This window comes from Microtus ochrogaster, chromosome 10 (assembly GCF_000317375.1).
Source record: "Microtus ochrogaster isolate Prairie Vole_2 chromosome 10, MicOch1.0, whole genome shotgun sequence".
Classification (NCBI taxonomy): domain Eukaryota; kingdom Metazoa; phylum Chordata; class Mammalia; order Rodentia; family Cricetidae; genus Microtus; species Microtus ochrogaster.
In genome coordinates, this window is record NC_022016.1 from 64,105,984 (window position 1) to 64,107,539 (window position 1,556).

General features: G+C 42.6%; 1 protein-coding gene across 1 annotated transcript in view; it reads left to right on the top strand.

Annotated features, from left to right (window-relative positions):
* LOC101981084 (olfactory receptor 2A12-like) overlaps window positions 1-821 on the top strand; it is an 8,127-nt gene extending 7,306 nt beyond the window's left edge. The window contains exon 3 of the mRNA XM_005353425.1: window positions 1-821. Coding sequence (XP_005353482.1) covers window positions 1-821 — 821 coding nt within the window.
* Window positions 822-1,556: the final 735 nt, after the last annotated feature.

Genomic DNA, 1,556 nt, shown 5'->3' on the forward strand with positions numbered 1-1,556 from the left:
TGGGCAATGGGCTCATCATCCTGCTGATCTGCCTGGACACACATCTTCACACTCCCATGTACTTCTTCCTCTGTATACTCGCCATGTTGGATATGGGTTATGTCACCACCACCATGCCCCAGATGTTGGTGAATCTTCTTGCTAAATCTCAGACCATCTCCTTTGCTGGCTGCTGGATACAGATGTATGTGTTTGGTGCCCTGGCTACTACTGAGAGCACCTTCTTTGTTGTCATGGCTTATGACAGATATGTGGCCATTTGCCACCCTCTGCGTTATACTGTCATCCTCAACTGGGGATTGTGCATATGGTTGGCAGCAGGGACCTGGATCTGTGGTTTCTTCTTCTCTCTGTTACATACATTCTTTATCATGAGTCTGCCATATTGTGGACCTAACAAGGTTAGTCACTATTTCTGTGACAGCCCTTCAGTGCGTAGCCTGGCTTGCATGGATACCCACCTCATTGGGATGGTAGACCTGGTCTTGAGTGTTTTTGTGATTGTTACTCCCTTTTCCCTCATTGTAACCTCCTATATTCGTATCGCCATGGCAATTCTCAAGATCAAGTCCACCCAAGTTCACAACAAGGCTTTTTCTACCTGTGCCTCCCACCTGACTGTGGTCACTTTCTTCTATGGTCCATCCACTTACATCTACATGAAATCCAATTCCAGCTACTTCCCTGAACGAGACAAGCAGATCTCACTGTTTTACAATGCCTTCACTGCCTTGCTCAACCCTGTGGTCTACAGTCTGAGAAACAAAGACATCAAGAGGGCATTTCTCAAGGCAGTAGGAAATATTAAATTGTACTGTTGAACCACAATCAAGTACAAGCTGAGATAGTGAATTCAATGTTTAAGGGACTGTGTCTTTAGTATATGTAACTGACCTGCATGTTTAAAGCCATGTAGTAATTGACAATTGGCATAAACCATTGTGAAACCATGGGCATTCTTTTAATTGACAGAATACAATAAGGTATAATTCAAAGCACCTCAGTAATCTCACTGGTTTATACCTGTAGACATGAATTCTTTTTAAATATATATTTTCTTCATTCTTTGAGAATTGCACATTATGTTCTTCAATCCCACTCATTTCCCAATCCTTCCATATCTGCCCTCCACCCTTGTAATTTTCCTTCAAAATAAAATAAAAAATTAAAATAAAGAAATCCAATATCTCATGAACCCCTCTTGTAATGATCTGTTTATCACTCACATCCTTCTCTTACAACAATCACAGCCATTGCATCTCCTGTTCTGTGGTACTGTACCACTCAGCTCCTCTGTCTTTCCTGCATCTCCATCACACATTCGTTTATCATAGTGGCATTGAAAGATGTGGTGTGTCATGCAGTTACCCTTTTCCCATACAGCTTTAGTTGCAAATATTCGTTACAGTGAGTCATGGCTCTCATTCAAAGCCTCTAGCTTCTGCTATACTCTCACCTAGACTCCACTCCGACCTGTTCTCACCCAGAGTCATGGAGATCCTCTGTCTATGGTTCTACAAGACAGGCCCCCTCAGGCTCAAAATGAAGACCCTGGA